This window comes from Callithrix jacchus, chromosome 20 (assembly GCF_049354715.1).
Source record: "Callithrix jacchus isolate 240 chromosome 20, calJac240_pri, whole genome shotgun sequence".
Taxonomy (NCBI): domain Eukaryota; kingdom Metazoa; phylum Chordata; class Mammalia; order Primates; family Cebidae; genus Callithrix; species Callithrix jacchus.
The window spans coordinates 24,063,091-24,089,675 of NC_133521.1; the positions used below are offsets into that span (position 1 = coordinate 24,063,091).

At 42.6% G+C, this 26,585-nt stretch overlaps 3 protein-coding genes across 13 annotated transcripts in view; 2 read left to right on the forward strand and 1 right to left on the reverse strand.

Moving 5' to 3' along the window:
* The window catches only part of TK2 (thymidine kinase 2), a 65,529-nt gene that overhangs the window by 38,806 nt on the left and 138 nt on the right, over positions 1–26,585 (reverse strand). Inside the window, exons 2-6 of one of the 2 annotated variants that reach the window (XM_078357363.1) lie at positions 24,636–24,677; positions 24,088–24,160; positions 22,132–22,221; positions 15,522–15,675; positions 13,620–13,796 (exon numbers count right to left, since the gene is read on the reverse strand). In XM_078357363.1, coding sequence (XP_078213489.1) covers positions 13,620–13,719 — 100 coding nt within the window. In that variant the 5' untranslated portion in view covers positions 13,720–13,796; positions 15,522–15,675; positions 22,132–22,221; positions 24,088–24,160; positions 24,636–24,677. The remainder of the gene's footprint in view (positions 1–13,619; positions 13,797–15,521; positions 15,676–22,131; positions 22,222–24,087; positions 24,161–24,635; positions 24,678–26,585) is intronic. The other variant, XM_035281571.3, reaches the window with a different exon arrangement.
* CKLF (chemokine like factor) lies at positions 1,472–19,150 on the forward strand. 2 transcript variants are annotated; one of them, XM_035281584.3, is made up of 4 exons: positions 1,472–1,666; positions 7,885–8,043; positions 12,822–12,917; positions 15,579–19,150. In XM_035281584.3, exons 1-4 carry the CDS (start codon positions 1,589–1,591, stop codon positions 15,693–15,695), a joined length of 450 nt encoding a protein of 149 aa, XP_035137475.1. In that variant the 5' UTR covers positions 1,472–1,588; the 3' UTR covers positions 15,696–19,150. The 2 variants fall into 2 exon arrangements, with proteins under 2 accessions (XP_035137475.1, XP_035137476.1); XM_035281585.3 differs by lacking the exon at positions 7,885–8,043.
* Positions 16,122–26,584, forward strand: CMTM1 (CKLF like MARVEL transmembrane domain containing 1). 9 transcript variants are annotated; one of them, XR_013530079.1, is made up of 5 exons: positions 16,122–16,622; positions 19,157–19,315; positions 20,327–20,460; positions 24,628–24,726; positions 26,304–26,318. XR_013530079.1 is itself a non-coding variant. In XM_035281577.3 (4 exons), exons 1-4 carry the CDS (start codon positions 16,197–16,199, stop codon positions 26,456–26,458), a joined length of 855 nt encoding a protein of 284 aa, XP_035137468.1. In that variant the 5' UTR covers positions 16,122–16,196; the 3' UTR covers positions 26,459–26,584. The 9 variants fall into 9 exon arrangements, 6 of the variants coding, with proteins under 6 accessions (XP_035137468.1, XP_035137471.1, XP_054104648.1 ...); XR_013530078.1 differs by lacking the exon at positions 26,304–26,318 and adding an exon at positions 26,288–26,303; XR_013530080.1 differs by lacking the exon at positions 26,304–26,318 and adding an exon at positions 25,228–25,242.

The window sequence follows — 26,585 nt, forward strand, 5'->3', positions numbered from 1 at the left end:
TAATCCCAGCTACTCGGGAGGCTGAGGCACGACAATCGTCTGGGAGGTGGAAGTTGCAGTGAGCTGAGATTGCGCCACTGCACTCCAGCCTAGGCTACAGAGTGAGACTCCATCTCAAAAAAAAAAAAAAGCAGCATTCATTAAGGGGTGAAGCTAGGTAGAATTCCACCTTCCACCCCATCTCTCTTGCTTCGCAGCTCGAGCTCTTTCCTCTGACCTTGACCTTTGACACTTCTAGCGTCTAGGCTCTAAACTTCCTAGATCCCTCCGGAAGACGCAACCAAATATTCCAACTGGACAAATAGGGGCTGGGGAGGAAGCACGGAAATTTCACCTAAACTCGGCAAAAATTCAGCCTGGGTGTGGAGTCACAGTGTATTAGAATTCAACAGGTCCAGGTCCAGCAACCGGAGCTGTTGCCACTCTTGACTGTGAAGGTTCCAGTGCTTGCATGAAGGGGTTTCTCACCTCTCCCGGGAGTGCACGATGCTGGCAGTCACCTCTAGGCAGGCAGAAGGAAGTCATTTGCCTCTAGATCTGTCGCCAGAGAGTGGCCACACCCCATCTTGTGCTTCCTACATTGCCACACACCTAGCGAGTGTGCTCTCCATAAATAAACTTCAGGATTAAGGTCAATTTTTTGTGAATGATTTGTGATGAAGCTGTTGGAGGTAACTGCTGATCAGATGTAAAGGAATGAAATGGACTGAAGCTGAGATGGGCAGGACCCAAACAGATCTGAATGAATTAGGGTGATGGTCAAATTAACCAAGATATAATTTAAATCACATAAAAGGAGTAACATATACTTCCCATCCCTAAAAAGGAACACCCCAAGATGGTGGCGCTCTGGCTTCATCGGAGCACTTGAGAAAACATGAATTGAATTCAGGTACTGAAGGGACTCAGACTGTTACACAGAAGAACTAGCATCAGTGGGAGGCAAAAGTAAAAATATTCAGAACAAGCCCAGACTGTGATGCCCTGGGGCTGCGATAGCACCTGAGGCTGCACACATTCTGCACCTACCGTGTGCCAGAACCTGGGACCCTGCAGGGAGAGAAGCAGACCAGTCCCTGCTTTTGTGGAATTTATATTTTTATTATATGTATCAGCTAGTAATAAATGCTGAGACGTGATGGTGGCTGCTCTAGACGGGATGAGCCACAGAGATCCCCTTTAAGGAGGTGATATTCACGATGGCCAATGTATGGGGAAACGGGGCAGCCATTTCTAGACGTCCCTCCCTCTCCTCTGCTCCCAACTCTGGGAGGGAGAGCTGGAATGCTGCGGCCATTAAGGCCGGGCCAGAACAGGGCAGGCTTACAGAGCGCTGGCCCGCGTGCCCCGCTCTAGGCCTGCGAATGTGCTACGCAAGAACAGAGAGAAAAGACTAGCGAGAGCGGCCGGCGGAGAGATTCCTAGGGGCGCATGCGCGAGAGCGACTGCAGCATCGTGCGCCTGCGCGCGCGAGAGCGGGAAGCCCAGCTGAGTGAGAAGCCGGGGTGGGTGGTGCGCGGCGATGTGACAGTTGCAGTTGCGGCGCGGAAGAGTTGAGAGGAAGTGCGGCGCTGGGTCTGCAGGCGCGATGGACACCGTGCAGCTGAAAATAAAACATCGCCCCTTCTGCTTCAGTGTGAAAGGCCACGTGAAGATGCTGCGGCTGGTGAGGCCGGGCGCGGAGGGTGAGAGGCTGTTGAAGCTGCTGGGGGGCGGGAGATGTGGCTATGAAATGCGAGGCTGAACGCCCTGTTTGCTTTTCAACCTCGCTTTGATCAAGACTGAAAGGCAAGGCACGGTCTTGGGGGAAAAGAAGGAAAGGTATGGCACTGTCCTCTCCTTTGGAGGGTTTGGGGACACATCCATCAAAACCAGAGAGGGCAGGGAGCTGTGGCCCTCATCTGTGGTCCCAGCACTTTGGGAGGCCAAGGGCAGGAGGATCGCTTGAGCCCAGGAGTTCGAGGCTGCAGTGAACCATGACTGCACCACTGCACACAAGCCTAAGCAGCAGAGACAGACTCTGCCTGAAAAAATAATTTTTTTTTTTTTTTAAAGAGACAGGGTCTGGCTGTGTCACCCAGGCTGGAGTGCAATGGCCCAATCTCATTGCAATCTCCAGCTCCTGGGTTCAAGCAATTCTCCTGCCTCAGCCTCCCAAGTAGCTGGGACTACAGGTGCCCGCCACCACGCCCAGCTAATTTGTTTTGTAGTTTTAGTACAGACAGGGCTTTCACTATGTTGGTCAGACTGGTCTTGAACTCCTGACCTCATGATCTGCCCACCTCAGCCTCCCTAAGTGCTGGGATTACAGGTGTGAGCCCCCGTGCCCTGCCAAAAAGCTTTTTTTCTTTTTAATTTAAAAATCAGATCTACCTAAATGGTCTACATTTGGATCCACAAACTAGGTACCCAGGTTACCAAGCGAGACAGCTGAAGTTATACTGCTCAGAAGCCCACAAGATTTGAAAGAAAAAAAAACCTCAGGGGTTTTGGTGAATGCTGTGTGGACTTCTGTAAGTCAGATATTTGACATAACTGACTTCAAGGCTGACACAGCCCAGAGCCAGGACAAAGAGGGAGAGAACTGCTTGTTTCTAGGAGCAGACTTCCTACCAGGAGCATTGCAGTCCCTTCTGAACAGAGGTTTGGAGAAAGTGAATCATTCGGAGAGATATGATCTAGCTAGTTAGAGAGATGGAAACGATCCTAGTTGAAGGAATCTGTCCTAAAAACTCATCATTAGAGGAAGTCACAGAGAAACCTTAGAGGAAGGAAAAAATAAATTGTTTTAAGTTTTAAAGAGTTGACATGTGGAAGAGGGGAAACAGATAGTTCAAAGCTACAAGGAAAACATTTCCAATTAATGTGAGGAGAGATTTTACATTGGAAGAGTTCCCAAAACTAAATGGCCACTTGGGAAGGCAGTACATTCCCAGACAAAAGTACCAGGCATAGGTGAGCACTGGTGAGGATGTTATAAAGGAGACTCTGGCTGGGCGCAGTGGCTCATGCCTGTAATCCCAGCACTTTAGGAGGCCGAAGCAGGCAAATCATGGAGGTCAGGAGATTGAGACCATACTGGCCAACATGGTGAAACCCCATCTCTGCTAAAATACAAAAAAAAAATTTAACTGGGTGTGGTGGTCCGCACCTGTAGTCCCAGCTACTCAGGAGGCTGAGGCACGGGAATCGCTTGATCCCAGGAGGCAGAGGTTACAGTGAGCCAAGATTGTCCTACTGCACAGTCTGGCAACAGAGCAAGACTTCATCTCAAAAAAAAAAAAAAAAAATGCCAGGTACAGTGGCTAACACCTGTAATCCAACCACCCTGGGATGCCGAGGCAAGCAGATCACCTGAGGTCAGGAGTTCAAGACCAGCCTGGCCAACATGGTGAAACTCTGTCTCTACTAAAAATACAAAAATTAGCTGGGCATGGTGGCACACACCTGTAATCCCAGCTACTCGCAAGGCTGAGGCAAGAGAATCACTTGAACCTGAATGAAGGGGTTGCAGTGAGCCAAGATCTAGCCTGGGCAACAAAGCAAAACTCCATCTCAAAAATAAATATATATGTGTGTGTGTGTGTGTGTGTGTGTGTGTGTGTGTGTGTGTATATATATAAAGGAGACTCAAACTTAAGGTGAGTGGGTTGAACAAAGTGCATATAAGATCCTTCCCACACCAAAAGTCTGTGATTGCAAGAAGTAGCTTTCTTAACTTGCAAGCTGAGATACATCAGAGGTTTAGAAAACCACTGTGGAGTTGAGGGAAGGAGAGATAACTTTTGATTGAGAGTAAATAATCAGGGAAAAAGTGATCGAAGGCCTGGGATCTTGAACACTGAAAAAGGGAAGATCTTGAACACTGAAGGAGGAACCATGTTCTATGAGAATGGTCAGTTTTTGACATATTAATTCCTTCAGCAAACCATCTGAATACATAATATGGTCCAAGCTCTGGGCTAGGGGCTGGAACAGCAAAGAAAAACCAGGACAAAAGTCCCTAACTTACAGAGTTCTTCCATTTAGTTAGGAAACAGACCCATGAGCAGATAGTTATAATATGTGATAAGGTGGAGATAAGACACAGAAGTGAGGCATCTAACCAAGGAAATAGAGAGGTGTCTGAAAAAACCTGTTCCTAGAGCAATCTAAGAGCTGCCTGAGTAAAGGCATGGAGGCAAAAAAAATAGCACAATTGACGCAGAAAACTATGAAAAGTTGAGTGTTGCCTCATTTGTTCATTCAACAAATAATCTTTGTAATGCCTGTCATGTGCCAGGCACTGTTCTGGGCTCTTGAGAAATACTAGTGAACAAGAAACAAAGATCCCTGCCCTCATGGAGTATACACACTGGGATGGGAGGGCAGGGAAGGCAAACCCAATAAATAAATTATAGTATTCTAGAAGGTGGTATGTGCTGTGGAACAAAGAGGAAAGTAAATGCCAGGTAAGGGAGTGTAAGGCTGGGAGGGAGTTGCAGAGAAAAGTTGCAATAATGAATAGAATTCTAGCTTTGTTGAGATGACATGTGATCAAAGATTTGCATGAGATGAGGGAGTTAGCTATGAGAATAACTGGAATAAGAGTGTTTAAAGCATAGAAAATCTAGTGCAGTGGCCTTATGGCAGGAATGTGCATGAAGGCATCAAGAAAGAGCAAGGAAACCATTGTAACTGGACTGGGATGACTGAGTGAAGATGAGGAAGGTTTTGTGTAAAGTATATGATCTAACTTACATTTTAAAAGTATACTAGGACAGGCATGGTGGCTTACTTTGTAATCCCAGCACTTTGGGAGGCCAGATCATTTGAGGACAGGAGTTTATGCAGCCTGACCAACATGGTGAAACCCCCTCTCTACTAAACATACAAAAAAAAAAAAAAAAATTGGCCAGGTGTGGTGGTGCATGCCTGTAAGTTCAGCTATACAGGAGGCTGAGGCAGGAGAATCACTGGAACCCGGGAGGCAGAGGTTGAGGTAAACCAAGATCACCCCACTGCACTTCAGCCTGGGCAACAGAGTGAGACTTCGTCTCAAAAATGTATCCTAGCTGCTATATTGACAGTAGATTGGTAGGAGGGACAGGAGGGCATTGCTTCTGGGGCAAAGGTAGAACCAAGGAGATCAATTGCAGTAATCTGGGCAGGAGATGACAATGGTGGCTGCTGGTAGCAGAGTAGGTAATAAGAAGTGGTCATGTTTGGGATATAGTATTTTGAAAGTAGCACCAACAAGATTTGCTGATTAACCAGATGTGGGCTAAAAGAAAGAGAGGAGTCCAAGACAGCTTCAAAATTTTTGGTCTAAGCAACTGAAAGGATGCAGTTGCCATCCACTGAGGTGAAACAGCCCATTGATAAAGCAGATGTGCAAAGAGGATCAGAAGTTTGATTCATATGGATAAATTGTGAAGCAAGTCTTTTTTCAAGAAGCAGACAGGAGCCAAATTGTGGAAGATCTTGAATACATGGTGAGAAGAGGTACTATTCTAAAGACCCTGGAGAGCCACTGAAGAATTTTAAATAGTTGAAGAAATACATAAACAAATTTGCATGTTAGAAATTTTACTGTAGCATCTTTGTCATGATAGTTCATAGAAAAGATGCTGAAGGGTAATAGTTGTAAGGATGAAGAGGAGGGAGTGTCCAAAATATTTAGGCATTAAGTCATCAAGACCTGGATCAGTTGGGGAATGGGTAGAAATAGCGACCTTAGGTTCCTGGTATGGGCGATAAGGTAGACTGTGGTACAACCAATTGAGGTTGTGAATCTAGGAAGAAGGGGCAGGATTTCAGTAGTTAAAAGGGGTAGTTGAAAGGAGAGGAACCCGCCCAAAGAGAACAGTTGCAGAGGTTTAAAATCTCAGAGAAGTGACATGGAGCCAGAAGAAAACAGTAGTGGGGGAAGGACAGCCAATGGCAATAAAGTCACAGAGGTTCACTAGGATAAGGACTGGAAAAGGTTCATTATTAAACAGCAACTGAAAGTACTAGAGAAAAAGAAAAATGTTCATTAAATTTAGGATTTCTGAAATCACTGATGATGTGAGCAAAAGCAATGTTCATAGAGTAGTAATGTGTGAGATATTGAAAAGCTAACTGGAAACAAAGGCCAGGAGCTTAGGAAAGATGTAAGAGCTATAAATACAAATTACAGGAGAACCCAGTGTGACAGAAACCACAGAAAGGTTTAAGGAAATGGAGTAATCACCAGTGCAAAGTACCGTAATGCAAAAAGGTTACAGAGGATAGGGAATGAAAAAGTAGCTCTTCATTTCATAATCTGTGGGCTCAAGACCATGGTCTGATAGAGGAACTGGAGTGGTATGAGATGATGTGTTGCTAATAGTCATTATGTTAATTATAAAGAATGAAGTTACTTAAGAACTAGTTATTAGTAATCAAACTGACCAATTTCGAAGTTTGAAAGTAGGGCATATTTATGCTAATAAAGTAACTGAAAGAATTATGAATAAGTAACCTGTATGGAGTTAAAATTAGTATGTTTATGTTACCAGCTGACAGGATATTTTAAAAGTCTAGCCAGGGATGAGTCTTGACCAAACCATTTACCAAAAACACAGAGCTTTGGAGAGAGCTTTATTTCCTAAGAGCATTGACAGAATTCCCCTGGGTCCCACCAGCTATTTTTTCCCTTAACATTGCCATGTTCTGTGTCTTCATTTGGAAATGAAGAAATTTCATTTTTTTTTCCACTTAAAATAGCTTAAATTCTGATTGCACTGTTTAGGTGGAAGTGTATAAAAAGTGGTACTTTGGTAATAAAGCTATTAAACATCAGAATTGTTTTTTTCTGACAATTTTCTTTTTTTCGTTGTTGTTTTTTGTTTTTGAGACAGGATCCGTTCTGTTACCCAGGCTAGAGTATAGTGGCATGATCTTAGCTCACTGCAACCTCTGCATCCCGTATTCAAGCGGTTCTCCAGTCTCAACCACCTGCGTAGCTGGGATTACAGGCACCTGCCACCACACCTGGATAATTTTTGTATTTTCAGTAGAGACAAGATTTCATCATGTTGGCCAGGCTGGTCTCAAACTCCTGACCTCAGGAGATCCACCTGCCTTGGCCTCCCAAAGTGCTGGGAATACAGTTCTGAACCACTGCACCCAGCCTGACAATTTGTTTTGAACTTTGTTCCTCAGTATTTTTCATGGCAACATTCTAAGTTTAAATCTTACAGTAGTCTCCAGATTGTTAAAAATTAAGGAGTGATCAATGGATGGTAAGAAATTATAGACAGCCAGTATACAAACTTTTTGAAGAAACAGAACAAAAGTAGCAAACAGAACAAGGGTTTCTGGGGGCAGCAGGATGAGGGGAAGGAGTGTGTGTGTGTGTGTGTGTGTGTGTGTGTGTGTGTTTTAGAAGAAGGCAACTGAGATGTTTATAGCATGATGAGGAAAAGAGCTAGCAGAGAACAGTTTGAAAGTACAAGAGGGAAAGGAGGTATTTAATGGAAAAAAAATCAAGAGAACTGATGTGGGAAGTGATGGGTGTTAGAAGCACAAGAGGAGTAATTAATTAGACTTAAAACAGAGAGGAATACCTAGTCTCTAAAAGAAAGAGAAGTCAATATCCATATACTTTAGTCCTGCCTGTTTTATATGTGGTGTATATGGCAGAAACCCCAGTATCTGGTTATTTTTGTTTGCTTATTTGGAGATGAGGTCTCATTATGTTGCCCAGGTCTTGAACTCCTAATCTCAAGTGATTCTCCTACCTGAGCCTCCCGAAATGCTTGGAATTACAGGCATGAGCCACTGCACCTGGCCTATTTAGTTATTTTAGAAATCGTCACTTTTACAGTTTAAGTTTGTATTCAGTTGTCTCTGAATAAATCATGGGTTTTTTTCTTCTAGGCACTAACTGCGGCATCTATGACCTTTTTTATCATCGCACAAGCCCCTGAACCATATATTGTTATCACTGGATTTGAAGTCACTGTTATTTTCTTTTTCATAATTTTATATATACTCAGACTTGATCGATTAATGAAGTGGTTATTTTGGCCTTTGCTTGTAAGTGTTCAGTTTCATCCTTAAATTTTACTTTTTCCTACCATAGTAAGATATTTTAATAAACTCTGCTTTTTGATTCTCTTAAACCTTTAAGGTGATCTCTGATAGGCTTAGGAAGGAGGAGCTCTACCCATTGCTAATGTGCTCTGTCTTGCCCTTGGAAGAGGTTCACAGCCACAGAGCATAAGGTCTCTCTGCACCATCTATCAGCAGTTGCAGGCTGACGTTTCTGTTAGAATTCGCTTAGATAGATCTTCTAAAGAAATTTAAATTTAGGATGATGTTAATAAAATTATAGTGCATTCTTAATCTTTATTACCTATTTGAATGCATGTTAATATGGCCTAAAAATTGGGATAGAGATGGAGACAGATACACAAGTATCTATCTATCCTTGCACATCCTTGATCACTAAATGGAAAATCAAACCATTTGGGGAGGCTAAGGTACAATGCTATCTCACATGAAAAGGTCTGTAGTCATTACTAAACATTGTTAGCACCCCTTATATTTCATAATATATGGACTGCAACCTGCCATACTCAGCAGTAGGAATAACTGCCCAGTGTAATGCCCAGATGGTTCTGAAAACTGTCAAATTGGGCAGATTAAAGTTATTAGTTAAGATGTATGTAGCCCCTCCGTCTGGACTAGAAGCTGATTCTAAGAAAAACTAAGTGACTTCACCTCTGTCCTCTTGCAAGTCTCATCCCCAATATCCTGTTTCCATAGGTCTCCCTCCTAAATACCCCTGCTGCCCTTCTCCTCTTTGGCTGGACTGATAGCTGCCATGTCTTCCTCTGCTGCACTGGTCTCATCCTCTTGGATGCCACAGTGCTAATATCCAAACTGATAATTCCTATTAAGGAGAAAAGACTTTAGAGCTATTCTTAAACCATAACCATGCCTTAAAATGGTACATTCTGGAACCACCTTCAAGGGCAGTGGCAAGCATTTCAGGCTAATCATACACTTTTTAAAAGTCCTAACAGGGAAAAGCTGGGAAATAGGATCTTCATAGCACGTCTCAAAACTACTTGATCTACACTTCAGAGCTGGACTTGATTGGAGGGAGGTCTAGGAAAGGAGATTACAAAGCCTTCCTCAGCTGGCCCTCATTTAGTGGCAGAAAGGGCTAACCTAAATTGTTCTAAAGACTTCTTCAAGAAAATAATGAACACTGGTCCACATCCTTTTAATCTTGTATAGTTGCTCTTTACACTCTGCTTCTCTAGAGTTTAATAAAACTAACACATTTTAGCCTTTCTTTTTCTCCAAACTTACATGTCCCAGTAATAAACTTGGAGCTCTGATTGTAACAGAGTGTACTGAGAGAGAGTGGCTTATGTGTAGCACACTGAAAAGAATAGTTCCCAAACCTCTGAGGATCAAACTTTACTGATATTGTATCTCTTAGAAATGGGGTGTTATATGGGTAACTTAAGTTTTTTCTCTGTTATGAAACCCAGATTCCTTTCTGATATTGATCTAATGAAATTATTTATTCAGCAAATGTTAAGTATTTGCTAATCCTAGATTCTGTAATTGGTTCTTTCGTAAGACAAAACAAAAATCTTGTACCTCAGCAACTTTAAATGCAGCCAGGAAGCAACAGAGAGAGTAGGTACTGTGATAGATACATACCTAGGATGCTGTGGATGCAACCCAGCCAGGGAAACGGACCAAATCACAGTAGGCTTGTGAAGAAAAACCGCCCGAACTGAGGGCTGAAGAATGAAGCGTAGTTAGCAGATGGCTGATACAGGGAAGAGAAAGTGCTTTTCTGCTAGAAAAGCAGCAGCATATGTGAGGGTCTGGGTAGAGAAAGAACATGACCCTCCAGGACCTGCAGGTATATCTGAATGGCTGGGGTATTGAGTTGTGAACAAGAGCTGGGCCAGAGTGAGGTTTGAGAAAACAGGGTCAGAGCATACAAGGGTTTGTGTGCCCTGGACTTTAACCCAAAGGCTGTTGGGAGTTTCTGGAGGTTTTTAAGTGGGAGAGTGGCATGATCAGATGATCAGGCTCCATGTCTTGAGAGGATACTGAGAGAGGAAGAATATGTTTAAGGAGGGCTGCAGGAGAGCAGTGTGTAATGACTTTAGCTTGAGAAATACTAGATTTTAGTTGCTTATGGGATATTTACATGACAATGTTCAAAAATGATGTGAAACTTAAGAGGAGGTAGAGCTGCAGCTTTAGGAGTCATGACCTTGTGATGTTAACTGAACTTGGACTGGCCAAAATGGCTCAGAGCAAGTATAGAGAGAGCTGAAGGTAAAACTGAAAAATGCCAACATATGAGATGAGAAGTGACCAGAAAAGGCAGGAGAGAACCCAAGGAAGACTGCTGTCACCAAAGTGAAGACGGGAATACATTTCAAGAAGAAGGGACATATTTAAACAGAGAAGTATACACACACACACACACACACACACACCTACCTGGTGACCTTTTCCAGAGAAGTTTGCGCGTGCGCACACACACTCACACACCTACATACTCACATAGTCTGCCCCCTGGTGACCTTTTCCAGGAGTTTGCCTCCAGTGGGCAAGTGACAGGAAAGTTGTGGGACTGAGCAGGGAAGGAAAGAGACAACTCAAGGGATCATTGCTGAGTTGAGGAAATATGGCCAGGAACAAATAAAAGCAATGCATAGAGGTCCCTGCAGAGTAGAATTGGAGCCAGAGCACAGGTAAATTTGCCTGGGGCTCTTACCTAAAGTGAAGGACACAGAGATGGCTGATGGTTCCAGTTAATCTGTAGGTGGGGGAAAGGTAACTTATAAGTACTTCCATCTGCTAGCCACTGCCTTTGCTAAATAGGAGAGGGCTTGATCATCTCCACTCAGATTGTCCCAAAGTTGTAGTCCTTGATTCAGTCTGTAAAGCAGGCCTTCTCTGATTGCTCCCCCAAGTGCCCCAAATGACAGAAAACACACAAAATGAGCCATCCTGGGGCTTTGAGGTGATATCTACACATAGGCTCAAAATTCCTTTGAAATCTCTATTTTTGTAATTAAATTTACATTCTACTCTGTGGCATAGAGATGTTTCATTTTTAATATAAAAGCAATGTTCTAAATTACTCTTAAGAATCATCAGTATTCCAGGGCAGGCATATCCTTTTTTTTCTCCTGCCCACTGTGGTTCTCTGCACTCCCCAGAACACCACTTTGATCCAAAGCCATCTATAAACACTTGCCCAGATTGCTCACAGGATGCAGGCTGCCCGTCTGAGATAGGAGTGTGGTCTGTTGCCTTTTGAAGCGAGCAAAATACCCAACACAGACGAGAGTTAACCTAGAATAGGTAGTCTCAGTATCTCCTACAAATGAGAACTTTTTTCTTCCTAAGTATATCTGATCTTGTCCTGCCCACATTAAACCTCTTCCTACTTTCTTTTTAGTAACTGCTTTTCTTAATTACCAGGGTTTTGCAGTTTGGTATTTGTTTGATTCCTTCCTGCCTATGATTATCTGCAAATATACATAAACCTCTCAGCTAGACAGTTTACCTTTCGCACACTGCCGATCCATTTTAAAAATGTAAATTTCACTTCTTAAAGTCACAGTTAAGTATGAAAATAATTTTTACTATGTAAAAGTATTAAACGAATGAAGTATGTAATCAGCAATAATAGCATAATTGGTCATCCATTGCATAGAGATGTATGTAGGGGTTTTCCTGAAAATTACCACTTACATGTGTGCTATTTTAAGTGTTATTGCATTTTTTTTTTTTTTTTTTTTTTTTTTGGAGACAGAGTCTGGCTCTGTCACCATGCTGGAATGCAGTGGTGTAATCTTGGCTCACTACAGTCTCTGCCTCCTGTGTTCAAGCCATTCTTCTGCCTCAGCCTCCCAAGTAGCTGGGACTACAGGGGCTCACCACCATGCCTGGCTAATTTTTGTATTCTTTAATAAAGATGGGGTTTCACCATGTTGGCCAGGCTGGTCTGGAATTCCTGACCTCAGGTGATCCACCGGCCGCCTTGGCCTCTCAAAGTGTTGGGATTATAGGCGTGAGTCACAGGTCCTGGAATTAATTGAATTTTAGTAACATAAAGTTTGATATACAATGTAGACTACTCTGCATTTTCTTATGTTATTAAAAATGAGCATTTTTACTCCCCAGTGGCACCCATTCTAACTTAAACTTTCTACATAGTACTTGCTTTTCTAATCAGGTAAGTTTTCCCTTCAACTATGTTTATGTTAAGTAAAAAAGAAATAAAAGCTTTTTAAGTAAATGATTGGCATATTATAGGTAAAAGAAAACCACTAGGTATCATTATAGACCAAATACTATCTAGGTATCATTTTACCGTGACATTTTGGTTTCCTGAAAGATAAATACTAAATAAATTTTTTTAAATTAAACTTTCAAAATATTTAGGAAGTTGACTCCTTTCTTTGAAACAGAGTCTCACTCCGTTGCCCAGGCTGGAATGCAGTGGCATGATCTTGGTTCACTGTAACCTCTACCTCCCAGGTTCAAGCCATTCTTATACCTCAGCCTCCTTAGTAGCTGGGATTACAGGCATGCACCACCATGCCCGGCTAATTTTTGTATTTTTGGTAGAGACGGTTTCACCATGTCAGCCAGGTTGGTCTCAAACTCCAGGCTTCAAGTGATCCATCTACCTCCCAAAGTGCTGGGATTACAGGCGTGAGCCAGAGCAACGGGTTTGCTGACATAATTTTTTTTTTTTTTTTTTTTTAGCATTGCTTGGTAGTCTTCATGTAAGGCTGAGCTTTATTGTGTGTTTTTAGGATATTATCAACTCACTGGTAACAACAGTATTCATGCTCATCGTAGCTGTGTTGGCACTGATACCAGAAACCACAACGTTGACAGTTGTTGGAGGGGTAAGTGGAAGTCTTTCTGGTTTCTTTCTTCAGGTTTTATTAGAATGCAAATTTATTTGGAAAACAGATGTAAGAATAGAAAGCTATACTGTATTCATCCTTGAGGTTCCGAGACCAATATACAGTGCCTAGTGGCTTAATATTTTTTGTTTTTGTTTTTTGTTTTTTGAGATGGAGTCTGGCTCTGTCACCAGGCTGGAGGGCAATAGCGCAATCTCAGCTCACTAAAACCTCCGCCTCCTGGGTTGAAGCAATTCTCCTGCCTCAGCCTCCCGAGTAGCTGGGACTACAGGTGCACACCACCACGCCCAGCTAATTTTTTGTGTTTTAGTAGATACGAGGTTTCACCATGTTGGCCAGGATTGTCTTGATCTCCTGACCTCGTGATCCACCCACCTCGGCCTCCAAAAGTGCTGGAGATTACAGGCATGAGCCACCATGCCCAGCCAGCTTAATATTTTTGTCTGTGAATGCTTGCCCTGATTAATATGAAGGAACATGATTTTATACTAGAAGTGGAATTAACCTGATAAAGAGGTTCCTACAGATTTCTTATAGGTACATAGAGCTAGACTAGACTGACAAAAGCTACTACTAGAATTAGTTACAGCACTTAGCTCTGAGAAACCTGATGTCAAGCAAAACAAACAAAAAAAGATGGGTAAGTTTCATAGCTCTCCCTTTTATAGAAAAGGTACATACCACTTGTTAAGATGAGACAGACTGTTTTGAGCTCAGTTATTTCTTGTTCAGATCCTTTAGATGGAATAGAATAGAAGATGCCCTTATGGTAAGGGAACATTGATAGGGCACCTTGCAACCAAAGGATCACTTTGAACACTGCTTGAAGAGAAGCAGATCAGTTCCATCAGGCCTTATCTGAAAGCAAACCAGAATATGACTCAAATAATTTAGTTATAGTTCTATCTGATATTCTTCTAAGATTTCTCATAGAAGGTTCAAAATCTTTTGGCTTTTCTAAGTTCTGCCCTAAAGAATTGAATTAGAAAGTTCTTAAATAAATCTTCCTGCTTCCTTGTTCTTTCATAGTATGAGTCACTTAGGAGAACTCTAAGGTAGTCATATATGTCAGAATCCATGATTTTCATCTCCCTTAGGCCTTAAGCAACTTCATGAAGGATCAGAATATTCTAGAAATGAGATCGCTCTGTATCAATTTCCCCCAGTTGTTTTTGAAGATAATACTCATCTTTCTACTATGAAGAAGGAGGGAACAGGCACAGGATTTACTTTCATTCATGTTTTTACTCATTCATTCATTTCCTCATTTCTTAAGTGTACTTCGGCAGGGGCTGACAAAGTATAGAGTTGTGCTGTTCGGTATAGTAACAGCAGTTGCTAGCCATATGAGACTACTGAGCACTGGAAATGTGGCCAGTCTGAATCAAGATCAGCTGTAAGCCTAAAAATACACATTGAATTTCAAAGATGTTTTACCCCAACAAAGAATGTAGACTATATTGTTAATGATTGCATGTTAAATGGTAGTATTTTAGATATACTGAGCAAAATATATTAAATCTATGACTTATTTCTTTACATTTCTAATGTGGCTGTTAAAAAAATCTTTAATTATATGGCTATGTTACATGTGACTGGCATTATGCTTCTTTTAGGCAGCACTGGACTAGGGTGTGAGCCCTATCCTCATGTTGCTTAGAGCCTAACAGAGACAGAAGTGGAAACCACTGTATGTAAGCTGTTGACAGGGAGCTACAGGGTGCAGAAAAGAGGAAACTACCTCTCTGGCAGTGGAATTGCTATTTGCTGAGAATAAAGGAGATAAAAGTGAAAAGTTTCCAGGTAGAGGAGCCAATGATGTACAGAATGCCAGTCATGAAAAGATTGGTAGCAGGTGTTCAGTGTGGTCAGAACCTAAGAGGCAGTGGCTTGAGACTCGGGGTGGAAAAGGAGACAGTGAGAGCCATGTCTAGAGCCAGGAAGCCAAACTTCCTGATCACTGGATTAAGCTGGTCAAACACCGTGCAAGGAATGACATCACCTCCTCCATGCCCAGCGCCAGCTCTCAAATAGCCATCAGAGTGTCTGAAGGCCCCCACATGTTCTTGTTTATTGCCTTTCCCTCAATTTTACTTTCTTAAGGCCTATTTAGAATCTCACCCCTTAAGCAGATGTAGCCTAGCCTTTGAGAGTTCACTTTGGCTCATCTTATTAACTTCAGTGTTTTGGAGCTACAGTCCCCATGATTTAATATTGAGCTGGTGTTAACTTTGACCTTTTCTTCCCTAGAGTCTGTCAGCAGAGGAGTCAAAGAGTTGAATACTGGGGTTAGAAATATTGATTGGTAACTAAATATCCTCAGTAGGGCTTAAAAGAATACATGTAAGAGCAGGTCGAGAGATAAAAGCAAACAAATATTTATTTCAGAGCCCGCACTGCTTCATTATTTTTCTGCTCACTTAAATTACCTTTTCTTTCTATAGGCAAGTATCTAGAAAACTTAGCAATGAGGAGAATAAGATGATCGCTGAATCTCTCCATATTAGTATTAGGTGCAGCACAGGGGCAATCTGAGTGCCCTAGCCAGAAAGGAATCTGGTGGGCATACCACTTAAAACTTACGTGAATGACGGGAGTGGGGACCATGGTTAGGGTAGTGACATGTGCCTTTCTTTCCAGGTGTTTGCACTTGTGGCAGCAGTGTGCTGTCTTGCCGACGGAGCCCTTATTTACCGGAAGCTTCTGTTTAATCCCAGTGGTCCTTACCAGAAAAAGCCTGTTCATGAAAAAAAATAAGTTTTGTAATTTTATGTTACTTTTTAGTTTGATACTAAGTATTAAACGTATTTCTTTATTCTTCTACATATTTTATGCTGTTATTTTAACTCAGTGTGGGAGCTGGAGGAAGAGATTTCCGAACTCTGCACCCAGCGCAGAGCACTACTATAACTTCCAAGGGATCGAGTTTTCCGGCTCCCGCAGCCTGGGTGGTGTGGCAAGGAACAATGTGCCAGGATCGGCCTTGGGGATCTTTGAATCTCTTTACTGCCTGGCGGGTCGGCAGCTCCGAGGGGTGGGGTTGCAGAGGTTTTGCGTTCTCAGGCTAGGCATTGGCATTGCACCCCCGCTCCTTGTGGCAACGAGGGTGACTGAAGGGCTCAGCTTGTCGGCGGGGCAGCGAGAACCCGGTGCGCGCGCCGGGGAGGTAGCAGCCGTTGGGACGAGACGCTGGTTCCAAGGGGAGAGCCAGGCGCTGCTGAGGCACTGGTTCAGACAGCCAGGCCCTTGGGACCCACCATGAATCCTGAAGATACCAAACCTGAGTCGTCCAAGGCACCTTCGGGGAGCTTGAAACAACCAGAGACTGCCACAGCCCTGGCAAGTAACGGCAATGTAGTGAGTTCTGTACCCAAGGCACGGCGCGACATGTCAGCGAAGACCGCACCCCGGAAGCACTCCGCTGTCTCAGTTCGCACAGTGCAGTCCGTAGCCCCCGCACATCCCAAAGGCAGCAAGGGCACTGCACCCTCAAGGAAAGCCACCAAACGCCCACCCCCAACGCCCTCTGCACCCACTGAGTCCAAACTCTTAAATGAGACAGCAATTAAAGAGCGTGCGGAGGGCCGAGCCAAAGTCCCGTACAAATTCAGGGACAGCCTCAAGCGTTTTTTCTTCTCGCCCACTGGAATGTTGAAGATCCTGAGAATGGTGAGCGGACAGCTGGTGAGACCTAGCTGGGTGGATGTGGCCAGCAGTGGCCTCGGGGAAATGCCCGGGGACGCCAGCTCCAGAAAGCTTCCATAGTGCACTTTGCCACTCACTTTTGTTTTGCCTCACCTTTCCTCCCACTGCCCCTTGCTCTCCACACAGTCAACCCTTCCTACTCAACTTGCCTTGTTTCCCCTATCTTTTTTACTTCTCAGGTTTCCTCTTACAAAGGAAATTAGGAAAGCAATGAAGATAATAGGAACTTGTAAGTTAGGAAACAAAAATAATCGATACAAGAGCTGTCATTTGAAAGACCTATTAAATTGATAAACCACTGGCCAATATAATCAAGAAAAAAGGGAGGAAGAGAGGATGTATATTTAAAATTAGAAAACAATATGAGAAAATAATCACAAACATCAGTGAAACTGAAAGGGTCTACAAGAGTACCTTGCAAAACAAATCGATGTGAATAATTGGATGAAATGGTTGATTTTCTGGAAAAATATAAATTACCAAAACTGATCCCAGAATAGGGAAAAATCTAAACAGGGCAATATAAACATAGAAGAAAATGAGAATTTCATCAAATGAGTATCTTTCAAAAATGTATCAGGCCCAGGCCCTTTCACAAGTTATCTCTTTCAAGCCTTCATGGGATATAATTCTGATACTACTCGAACTTTGTCAAGGAATAGAGAAAGAAGAAACACTTCTGAACTATCTTTACAAAGTCAGTATAATACTGATAGGAAAACTTGACCGAGTTCAGAAAAAGAAAATGAACTAGAGATCTCAATATATAATATCGATATATTAGCAGATAATATTCACCACTACTTTATGAAAATATAATACCACAAGGAAGAAGCAGGATGATCCAATATTGACTCTTAAAATAATTCACTGTATTATAAGTAATAGGAAAAAATGAGATCACATTATAAAAAATTATGAGATTATGTCACAGAACATGACAAAATTCAACATTTGTTCCTGATTTTCAAGAAGGGAGCCCAGTAAGATAGGAGTATATAAATATTCCATTGGCATTATAAAAATAAACATTTCAAACTAAGACCATCATATTTAACAACAGAAGGATTCATTAAATGAGGGGAAAAAAATGATACCTGATACACTGTGAGCCAATTTTTCTGAAACCACTAGTCATAATTAGGAAGAAAAAAATATTTGAAAAGAGGTGGACAGGTATGGTGGCTCACACCTGTAATCCCAGCACTTTCAGAGGCCAAGGTGGGAAATCACCTCAGGTGAGGAGTTCAAGACCAGCCTGGTCAATATGGTGAAACCCCATCTCTACTAAAAATACAAAAATTAGCCAGGTGTGGTGGCGCACACCTGTAGTCCCAGCTACTCAGGGGGCTGAGGCAGGAGAATCGCTTGAACCTGGGAGGTGGAGGTTGCAGTGAGCTGATACCATGCCACTACACGCCAGCCTAGGCGACAGAGCGAGACTCCATATCTTAAAAAAAAAAAAAAAAAAAAAAAAAAAGAGGTGAGATATATCCTTTCTTTCAGCTAATGTGATTATATATCTAGAAAATCCCAAATCAACTGGAAACAATTTATAACTACATAATTTAGTTAGGTGACCCATTATTGTGTTAATAAATAAAAGCTTTCCTAGACAAATAACCACTTAAAATGTAAAAAAAAATTTCTCTTTACAACAGTAATCAAAATGATCAAATATCTAAAAATAAGTGAAATATGATACATATATGGGAAGAAAACTTTAAAACTCTCCTGAGACATCTTTCTTAAAACCACCATCATAACTGGAAAGACATACTTTGTTCTGGAGAAAAACTAAAGTGTGAATTCTTCCAAATTATAAGTATTTAAGTATTTCATTTAGAAATCCCAACTAAAATGCAAGCGCTTATCTTGGGGAACTTGACCAACACAAACATGGGAGGCATAAACAGTCTGACAATGAGTGATAGGAAGACTAGGCCGAACGATAACTCAGTAGAAAGTGAATTGCCTCTCACAGAGTACTAGAGGAGGAAGCAGCAATTCAGTGAAAGAACAGTCTCAAGAGATCAAAATACATCTAAGAATTTAGTATACCCTAAAGGCTGGATTTCAGATCAATGGGGATAATACTGGCATTTCCCAATAAATGATGTTGAGGTAATCAGCAGCTGTTTGGAAATAAAGAAAACTGAGGCTCTTCCTCACTACTTCTACCAAAATCAACATATATGTATTTTGCCAGTATATATATATAGACTTCTTTCTAGTATGCAGTATGAACTGTTAATACTGGTTATTTTTAAGGAGAGAGACTAAGGTTGAGTTGGGGGGAAGAGAAAGAAATTGATATATCTTTTATCCATCTATACTGTGTGCTTTTTTATTATTCTCATGTATTTTTCATTTCTTCAAAATATAAGAAATGTTAAAAATGTATGTGCAAAACATTACAGGCCACTGCACCATACTGTAATCAGATTTATATTCTGACAATATAGATTTTTTTAAATTGTGCATTAAAACAAATCCTGTTTCTTTTATTGCAGAGTCTTATTATAGGAGCATTAGCTTGTTTCATCATCGCCCAAGCCAATGAGTCATTTATAGCGATCACACTTCTGGAAATCTGCATCGTCATCTTTTTTATGCTAATATATATGCTAACACTTCACCACTTGCTGACCTATTTACATTGGCCCTTACTTGTAAGTGTTCATTTTTACAATTCTTCACATACAAGCTTTGCCCTCAGCCCCAGAGTAAGGACTCTCAAGTGAAAACAACGGAGCTATCTCTCTAGAGAAGGACATAGCTGAGCTGTGGCAGTTAGGGTGTTGCCCTGGTCCAGAAAGATTTCTTGGAACCTTGTGCCTACAGGACAGCCAACACACCCCTACTCTAGCCCTGAGTATGAAGCCCCTTATTACTGCACTAAACATATGGTTGTCAGCTTGTCCTAAAAAGGTTTTTAATTAGTGCATGAAGTAGGTAAACACATTTCTTACCCATTGCTTGTAAAACAGTACATGTTTCTACTGATTAGCACTCTGATTACAAACATTCCCCCAAAAAACAAAAGTTGATATGAGGGAGTTTGTAGAAAATTGCTACGTATACCCTTGAAGATTATAGAGTCAACCTTTGTGTGTATGTTAGGGTTTGTATCACAAAGGGGTGCTGGACTAACCAGAAGACTTGTAGAGCCTTCTTTAATAGCTTTTTCCAGACTTTCACATTCTTTGCCAACTGCAAAACTGCTGAAGCTAATCCCTTAGGTCTCAGACTAGAGAAGCAGTGTGGTTTTGTCCAGAGGCAGCCATGGGCCTTTCCTAGCCATGTGACCTTTAGCCTCAGTTTCCTCATTTAAGAAATACAGAGAAGGAAAAGCATGATAATAACTACCTCATAGGGTTTCCAAAATATTTAAGTGTGTGCAAAGCCAATAGCACAGTATGTGACACAAAGTAAACCTTCTAATGCCCAAAAAGAACAGCCACCCATCAGAACCATCTGATATCTGGGTGGCGTTTGCCATTCTCTCTTGCACTGTGAACAACCCTAATTCAGAGCCTAGACCTCTTCCACATCCCACTTCCTTACAGAACATTTTTCTAACCTCAAAGTAAGAGTATGCCTTTTGAACTAAAACTCAGATCGTTTCTTCAAATGTGTGAGAGATTTTCTGCAAAGGCTGCTGAGCTCTCTCTGTCCCACAGAATGCCGAGTACAGGAAGCAGACAAAGCAAATATAAGTGATTTTAATTGTACATGTGGAAGACCCTTTTAGTTATGGAGAGGTTTCTGAGGGGAAGCTCAAATCTCTGTCCATGGAAATTTTCAAGAAGGGAAGGTAAAGTAACCATTTTTGAGCATATACCATGTGCCAGATGCTTTTTCATGCTACCTTATTTAATCCTCACAACAACCCAGTGAGGTTATAGTCATCCCTCACCCCCCACTTAACAGATGAGAAAATTGGATTAAAAACATTCGATTGCCCATGGCCATATGTAGGTGCATTGGAACTCAGATTTGCACCCAGGTCTATCTGATTCTAAAGCCCAGACTCTTTCGAGACTATATAACCTATTATCTTGTTATGGTTTTCTATCTCCATCCTCCATTAAGGTAAGAAACTCAGTAAAACTACATGTCCTCCTTAGCTTCTCTAAATTTTATCTCTGTATCTTGTTTCCTCATGATTTTCTTAAAATATGGAGCCAAAGGCTGGGTGTGATGGCTCACACCTGTAATCCCAGCATTTTGGGAGGCTGAGGCAGGTGAATCACAAGGTCAGGAGTTCGAGACCAGCCTGGCCAACGTAGTGAAACTCTGTCTCTCCTAAAAATACAAAAAAATCAGCCGGGCATGGTGGCACGCACCTGTAATCCCAGTTACTTGGGAGGCTGAGGCAGGAGAAATGCTTGAACCCAGGAGGCAGAGGTTGCAGTGAGCAGAGATCATGCCACTGTAATCCAGCCTGGGCAACAAGAGCAAACTCCATCTCAAAAAAATAAATAAATATATATATATATATATATATATATATATATAGAGAGAGAGAGAGAGAGAGAGAGAGAGAGAGAGAGAGCGCCAAAGGTGAATTGGTTATCCTGGTGAATGTACACAAGCCCTTGGGGGTGGGTGACTGATGGCTCCACAGCACCATGAACTGTGGTCAGGAGGACCGGAGCCCTCTAAGGAAACTAATCATGTTTTAACTTTTTTTTTTTTTAGATGGAGTCTTGCTCTGTTGCCCAGGCTGGGGTGCAGTAGCACAATCTTGGCTCACTGTAACCTCTGCCTCCCTGGTTCAAGCGATTCTCTTCCCTCAGTCTCTCGTGTAGCTGGAATTATAGGCGTGTGTCACCAAACCCAGCTAATTTTTGTATTTTTAGTAGAGACAGGGTTTCACCATGTTGACCAGGATGGTCTCGATCTCTTGACCTTGTGATCCACCCACCTCGGCCTCCCAAAGTGCTAGGATTACAGACATGAGCCACTACGCCCTGTTGCCCAGGCTGGAGTGCAATGGCAAGATCTTGGCTCACTGCAACCTTCACCTCCCAGGTTCAAGCAATTCTCCTGCCTCAGTCTCCTGAGTAGCTGGATTACAAGCACACCTGGCTACTTTTTGCATCTTTGGTAGAAACATGGTTTCACCATGTTGGCCAGGCTGGTGTCGAACCCCTGACCCCAGGTGATCCACCCACCTTGGCCTCCCAAAGTGCTAGGATTACAGATGTGAGCCACCATGCCTGGTCTGATTAACTTTTTTTCTAATATTCAGTTTTGGTTTTAAAATAAGCACTCACCATTAAGGCATCTTTCTCTTTCCCACTTATAATTCTATGTGATTTTGAATGTCTCAGAGAATAATTTGGAGGCTTTATGGAAAAATTGTCAAATAAAAAACACATTTTTCATTTTAGTCAGAGAAAGTTGAGTCAATAAGGTATTTGAAGGGAAAGAGAAAGGTCATAAGTAAGGATGGAATTTATGAGGAAAGTGAAAGTCCTACCGGACATGGCCAAGCTCAGCTGCAGTTTTAACACAGCCATCAAGCATATCTGTCTCTCTGTCCAGAAGAGGCAAATAAGAGGGTCTGTGTCTAAGGCAAAAGGGAAGAGGTTATCAGGAAGAAGCCCTTGGGCACTCAAGTCAGACTGCCCAAGGTCATAGCCACTTACTGGCTGAACAACCCTGGGCAAGTTGCTTACCCATCTGTAAACTGGGGATAATGAGAGTTCGTTGTGAGAATCAAATGAGATCATATATTAACACATTGGCACAGTACATGACACATAGTAAATGCTCAATAAATATGAGCTAGCTACAGTAGAACTGTTAGATGCAAGGCGAATCTTAGCTCCAATAGACAGTTCGGGAGAGCACTTCTTTGTAATTAAGGACCGCAGTAAACTATAATAGCCATAGTCCAACAAGGAGCTAAAATGATGACAGGTAGTCAAAGACTGGTTGGGCCTGGTCTGTGGTTGGTTTATTATCATTATTGGTGTGCTTTCACTCAAATTCTCATGATCTAAGGCCACAGCCAGTTAGTGGTCAGAGAAACTGAGCTCTGGTTATGTAGATGTTTTGGCCAACAGAAAGCAATTTTTAAAAAAGAATATTTGACTTTTGAAGTTTACACTCTGCATCTCAGTTTTAAGAGTCCTTGTTCACATCTTTGACTACCTTGGTTTACACAGTCCTCATGGGCTAAGCTTCCTGCAAAGCTACAAACCACTGTACCTGCCTCAGTCAAGTCTGCCCTCTCAGCCCGCAGAACCCAGCTGGGACTTACTTCCAACCTCTTCCAGCCATGCTACATGCCCCTGTTCCAGTGTTAACTCCAGGCACCAAAACAGAAGACATTAGTGCCTTTCCTAGAGGCAAGTCACATTCCACAAGAGGGCTCCTTCGTCACCAACCCCAACAGGAAGAACACCTGGAGTTTGCAGAGAGTTTACTATCTGTTAACATTTTGAGAGAAGATATGAACCTACATTTTTAGGCACTCCCACCACCTACTAGACGCCAGGCATATTGTCAGATGCTTTCAAAGTCATTATGCCATTTAATCCTCAGACCCAATGAACCTCAGTCATTATCCCCATATTACACATTGCCAAGTTGGCAGATGGGTGATAAAATAGGCCCCACCTAGGAATTTGCAGGCCAAAAGAGTTCATCAACAAAAACACTCAATTGACTTGTGCCGTATCAGTTTGACCCTCCAGACCCATCCCACAGAAAATGCCAAAGATGGATTGAATGCTGCACTTGCAGACTAGGAGAATAGTTCATTTCCTCCTTATCTGGGTGTCCCTGATGGGAGGCAATAGTGAGTTGAGTTCTGATTCCACCCATTATTCAATCCTAAGCAACTGAAAAATGCCTCTAAGCCTCCACCATGTCCTCTGGAAACTGGGGATGATGACAATTCCGACTTCGGAGGCTGCTTTGTGAGGGTTAAATGATGAACTGGGAAATGCTTGGCACATCCAAGAGCTCCACTGGAGCCATTATGATTCCATGATCCTTACACTGGATGGCAGTGCTCCTTGGTGTGTTTGGACTAGTGCACCAGAAAGGCTGCCATTACCAAGTCAGACCATCAAGACTTAAAGATGGAAGGTATTCAAATTAGGCGTCTGGCCCATATTGTAGTTACATCTTCTAGGCTTTTGCCCCTACGCATACTCTGCTGCCACTGACACGCTGCATACTCATTCTCCCATTATTTTGCTAAGGAAGCCCAGCCACTGCTCACCCAGGAGGGCACCCCTACCCACTCATCCTCACTATTTCAGCACATAAAGAAGCAGGTTGAGCTAGCAGTTAAAGAACTCAGGACTGAAATCCAACTGGAATCCACAAGAAGGAGCACAATGAGCCTGCAGATGTCAGGGCACATTCCATTCTGGCCATGTTTCAGGAAAGAGCAAAAAATATTCACTCCAGAATATCATACCTGCTCCTCAGATGAGTTCATGTGTTCTTGGGACATGTAAACTCATAGAATAAATGTGGCCCAATTTTCAGATCTGGGAGGAAAAGTAAATCCATAATTAAAATGCTAAGCTAAAATTTTATTTTTATATTAAAACAAATAAGGTACAGAATAGAATGCAGAATTTGCATTAAAAAATACAAAAAAAAATCACATTTTAGAGGGCCAATTTGGGCTAGGCCCCTTGACCACTAGGTTTTTTCATGAGCTCTTTCGTATGCCCTTTAAGAAAAACCTGATGGAAAAAGTCAGCTTGTTTTTCTAATCGTATTCTTTAATGAAAATAAACCCTTTTTTGCAGACAAAGTCATATCTAGGACCTTAAAATCACATAAACTCATGTCTCTGGACAATGTAAGAATTATGCCTCAGGGTTCCTCCTCATCTTAATCAAAGGGAAAGTTTTTTTAAAGGCATCTATTCTTAGATGTGTAATTGACAGGCTTACATATTTATGAAATTTTTTTTATAAACTTGATAATTTTCAATTCTGTATTACAGGATCTTACCAACAGTATCATTACAGCTGTGTTCCTCTCAGTCGTTGCCTTCTGGGCCATGCAAGAAAAGAAAAGAAGACATTTATTCTATGTTGGAGGGGTAGGTAGAAGCCTTCGTGACTCAATTTAAGATCAGTATTCCAAGACTGAAAAGGGAAATTAGCAGACTCCACTAGATCATTAACCAAGCAGAATCCCCAATGCCACCCACTCTCCTTCTTGCACTGACTTCTTCAGATGATATGAAGTTGCACCAACTCTGAGCTCATGAAAATCTTAATTCTAATATGCATTCTCCGAATAGGTACAAAAGCAAGAGTCTGCTAAACCCCTTTTGAGAATTGTACACACTATTTTTGAAATGTTAAGCAAGATCTTTTCATCTATAAATAGGACTTTGATCTTCTGGACTAGAGAATTGTATTTTAAAGACAGATAAAAAGAGAGATTGTGGGGGGGAAGTGCCCTGTGAAAGTGAGTAATCCAGCCTATTCAGGAAGGAAGGCAGGAAGAAGCCTGCCACATGTCGAAGTGCCCAGTATATGCCCTGCACCAGGCTAGGCACATTCTGACTTCATCTTTACAACTCTCATTTTTACAGATACAGAAACTGAGGTTAAATAACTTGCTGTGGGTCACAAGACTGGGACAAACTGGGACTCAAACCCTCATCATATGGAAGAACACAAGAAATGGCAGATCAAATGCTTGGAAGATTCAGGGAGTGGGGTGGGGAGGTAGGGCTTTGGTTCAAGAAGTTAAACAATGAGAATAGAAATTAACGCAGAAAAAAAAAAGTTTATTTGACTTCATTCCATAATCAGTAAATATCTGTCAGTCCCATTGGATTGTGCTAGACCTGAGCTCAGTGCTGGGGATGGAGCCCCTTCCCCTTTGGGGAAGCTCACAGATTGGCTGGGGCAAAGCATACCTAGGAAAAGCTCATTAAGCAGCCAGTAATTAAGTGACCTTAAAGAGAAACATCCAAGGCTGTCAAGAGTCCTGGTGTGCACAGGGGAATATCCGTGCCATGGGCACCCCCAGGTCTCCATTTCTTACTGGATGGCAGCATCCCACTCCCATCCCTCACTGGTCTTCCTGCCTCCAGCCTGGTTCACTTTCCATTCACCTCATGGCCACTGCAAGTGGGTTTTCTGAGACTCACACCTGACCTCTTGATAAGAGTCCCAGATCCTGCACCTCTCCAGCCTCAACTCTGCCCAATTCTCAGCAGCTCCGGAGGTCCTGGCCACACCAGATTCCTTAGAGACCCTAGTCTAGTGCCTGGGTTATCCTCCTCCCCTTAGGAACTCCTTCCTGCCCTTTGCAAACATAGCCCAAAAGTCTTTCCACGGAGAGGCCTTCTCAGGACCCACCCCTACCTGCAAACTCTTAGGGCCAGTGCCCTTCCCTGGTCCTTTCCTGGTGCCTCAGGTATCAGGTGAGGCTACTACTGGCAACAAAATCCGCCCTTTTCCAAATTCCCTTTTTCTGGGAAAGGCAGAGTGGGCCTGCAGCCGCCAACTGGGGTAGTGAAGGGTCGGAGGGGACAGGAGGCCGCCCGCAGCGCCCACCCTGGATGGGGGTAGGTTCGAGACCTTGTTACCGAGCTGCAAAATAACCCAGCCTTTCCTTCCCGCATATGGTCTTGTATCTGACAGTCCCTGTGTCTCACAGCGGTAATCGTGTGTGGCATCGATGCATTTTTGGTCACCAAGACGATGAGGACAAACTTGAAAAAATTCCTGGGAGTCGAAGTCGAAAGCAAGGTTTCCCCTGCCGGGGATGCCTACCCCGAAACCGTCCCCGACGCCCCGCAAAGGCCTGCCTGACGCGCGCCCTCTCAGATGCACGTGTCTGTCGAATCGCTCCCTCCGAGCCCACCCCGAGCTCGCATACTGTCACCCATTCCGGCCTAAATGTGACCATAAAATCAGGGCTGCTGCTTTGATCGAGAAT